We start from the raw sequence: 2,697 nt of genomic DNA, 5'->3' as shown, positions 1-2,697 counted from the left end.
TGGAGAGGAGAGATCCACGACGGTGAATGGATCTTGAGGTGGGAACAGGGCTCGAAAAAAGATAGGTTCATTTTATCCAAAGCCTGTTCAAAATGAAAAGTGGTTGGCTCAAATTTAGGAAAGAAGGTTCTCAAGCCGGTTCAAATAATGGAATTTTTAGTTATAATATGAGATTTTCAGTGTGATTATCCCTCTCAAATTTAAAGTTAGCCTTCTTATATGCGTGTGAAAAGGCTCCAAAGCCGGGTCCACATTCCCTAGCCCTGGGTGAGTAAAGGAGAAAAGGAGTCTCCCACAATGCGCTAGTCCGATTTGAACACACACGTTGGAATGGCGAAGGAGACGATCCAGGTAAAACCACATCACCATGTCCTTGTGACGTGGCCCACAATCTAAGGGTTGAGATCCATTCAGTGGAGTTCTTTCGGGATCCCGATTCGCTGTCAAGCAAGGTCGCCGACCATGCAGGTGGGGAAAGTCCGAAAGTCCATTGAGGTTTCCAAAATCAACTTTGAAATTGACGATTTCTCTTTGACCGAGGTAGGTAATGCTTGTTACGCACTGCGCTAGCTTCCGTGCAAGACCACTCCATCCACTAGTAGCTTAGCACAGATCGAAGCTCTCCCAGCTCCATTCTCTCTCTCTCTCTCCCCCCGCCCACAGTACAGCCGGTTAGACGATGACACGGTGCGTGGGTGGTTGGATGGTTTTTCAGTGGCTGGTAGCAAGCTGGGTTCTATCATCGTCAGGCGCGATTGGAGAGAATGAAGCAGGTGAGGAGGCTCATACTCTGCAGGCATATCATCGTGTGTTCTGTACTCGGGTACCAAATGTGTTGGTGTAATTGTCTGTATCTAAGTGCAGGAGGCGGGCGGATGGCTAGAAGGGCGCTAGCAACGTCGGCTGCAGAGCCAGCGCCAGCGCCAGCAAGCGGGCGGACGTCGGCGCAGACAGTATTCATGGAGTACATCGGCGGCGGCGGCGCAGCTCTGTTGGATGTCCCCATCGCTCCCTCCACCGGCTCTGCCTTCGACTTCTTCTTCATTTTGGCGTTCGCCACCGACGCCAGCACCACCGACGGCCTCTTCGAGGCCACTTGGCAGCCCCGCCTGTCTCCCTCCGCCATTGCCACCATCAAAGCCGCCCACCCCTCCATCAACTTCTCTGCCAGCATCGGCGGAGGAAACCCTAATTCCATCTTCCAGCCCACGTCCCTCGATACCTGGATAGAAAATGCCGTCTCCTCTCTCTCGCTCATCATCTCCGCCTACCACATCGACGCCATCGACATCGATTACGAGAGCTTCGGCAGTAGCTCCCCTCAGGACTTCGCCACTTGCATCGGCGAGCTCATCACCCACCTCAAGCAGAAAGGTTTAATCAGAGTGGCCACCATCGCTCCTTATCCGGGTACCGATGATTTCTATTCTAAGCTCTGGGAGAGCTACAAGCACACCATTGATTACGTGAACTATCAGTTCTATTCACTGGGAGACATGGTGGTCTCTGAGTATCTAAATGTGTACAAGACGGCCAAAAGCATGTACAAAGGAGGGGTAGTGATGGCGAGCTTCGAGACCCTAAACAACGGCACGAGCATAGTGCCATCGACTGGTCTGGATGCGTGCAAAAAGCTTGCGGCAGAGGGAGAGCTTCATGGCATCTTCATTTGGAGCGCAGATCAATCTTACAGGAATTTCCAGTTTGAACGAAGCGCTCAGTCTCTTCTCGGGACTCTTGCATGAAACTCCATAGCATCCCGCGGGTGCCCGCGAGCCGATCGTGCTGCTGCACTTCGGTTCTACAGTTTACTCTTTGTGGTCATTAATTAATGGATATCCACCCCCTCGGATTTAGTCCATTGAATTCACGAAAAACCTGTACTACGATTTACCTGTCAATTTTTGTTCTGCAATTAGGGATAACCACCAATTTTTCCATAGCTTTGTTATAATTTTCAACAAACCTTGCTAAGAAAATTGTCCTTTGAGAACATTCTCTCTCTCTCTCTCTCTCTCTCTCTCACACACACACACACACACACACACACACACACACACACACACACACTCACCCTGTGTTCGGGAAAAATCATTTTCCCAAACATACAAAAGGCCTTTCCTTGAATTTGTCAAGAGGAAAATTTAGAAAATTAGGTTTTTTTAAAAGGTTTTTACACTATTTTTCTTTATTTTGGGGCGGAATTTTTCCTTTTCCCCTTGCGCTCAACCGACATTTTGGAAATTGAAAACAGCACGATATTAAGCTGAGACACATTTTTCCCGAACACTGCGTGACTCACCCATCCCGAGCCCCGACTTGTCCAAGTTGGAATCGGTTGAATAGATTCATGCTCCTAGGTGTTATGTCCCGCTCACAGGAGAGGGGATCTAGCCCAGATGCCATCGGGATGAGCGTCTAGTGTCCGGGCGAACGTAGTGTGAACCCGGCCAGTGTGACCGGCCATTATTATAAAAGGGAGGCCAAGGCCTCATTTGCAGTTATCGACCCCCACTTGCACAATGCCAGTGGTTAGCCCGCGAGGCTAGGAGTGCGCGAAGTCACCTCGAGGAGGTGAGGCCGGGTGGTATGGGACGCCCGGTCTTACGCCTACGTCCTCGGACGCTGGCCCCGCACGTGGGAGCTGCTGGATGGTAGCTATGGTCGGGTGGTTCGTCCGACGCGCATCTGTAGGCG

At 50.8% G+C, this 2,697-nt stretch overlaps 1 protein-coding gene across 1 annotated transcript; it reads left to right on the top strand.

The window, feature by feature from the left end:
• Positions 1-553: 553 nt before the first annotated feature.
• LOC147445009 (chitinase 2-like) lies at positions 554-2,002 on the top strand. The gene is made up of 2 exons (XM_086527984.1): positions 554-773; positions 865-2,002. The coding sequence occupies exons 1-2, from the start codon at positions 680-682 to the stop codon at positions 1,743-1,745; spliced, it is 975 nt and encodes a 324-aa protein (XP_086384110.1). The 5' UTR covers positions 554-679; the 3' UTR covers positions 1,746-2,002.
• The last annotated feature ends 695 nt before the right edge of the window (positions 2,003-2,697 follow it).

The sequence above is a fragment of the Adiantum capillus-veneris genome, chromosome 13, assembly GCF_014529385.1.
Source record: "Adiantum capillus-veneris isolate H3 chromosome 13, ASM1452938v2, whole genome shotgun sequence".
NCBI lineage: Eukaryota > Viridiplantae > Streptophyta > Polypodiopsida > Polypodiales > Pteridaceae > Adiantum > Adiantum capillus-veneris.
This window is presented reverse-complemented; position numbering and strand designations above follow the sequence as displayed.

Bases quoted from the DNA above. Each gene is read 5' to 3' on its own strand.
- LOC147445009 (XM_086527984.1), top strand. From the start codon at position 680: ATGACACGGTGCGTGGGTGGTTGGATGGTTTTTCAGTGGCTGGTAGCA. The intron at 774-864 runs GTGAGGAGGCTC...ATCTAAGTGCAG, and splicing joins GATTGGAGAGAATGAAGCAG to GAGGCGGGCGGATGGCTAGA.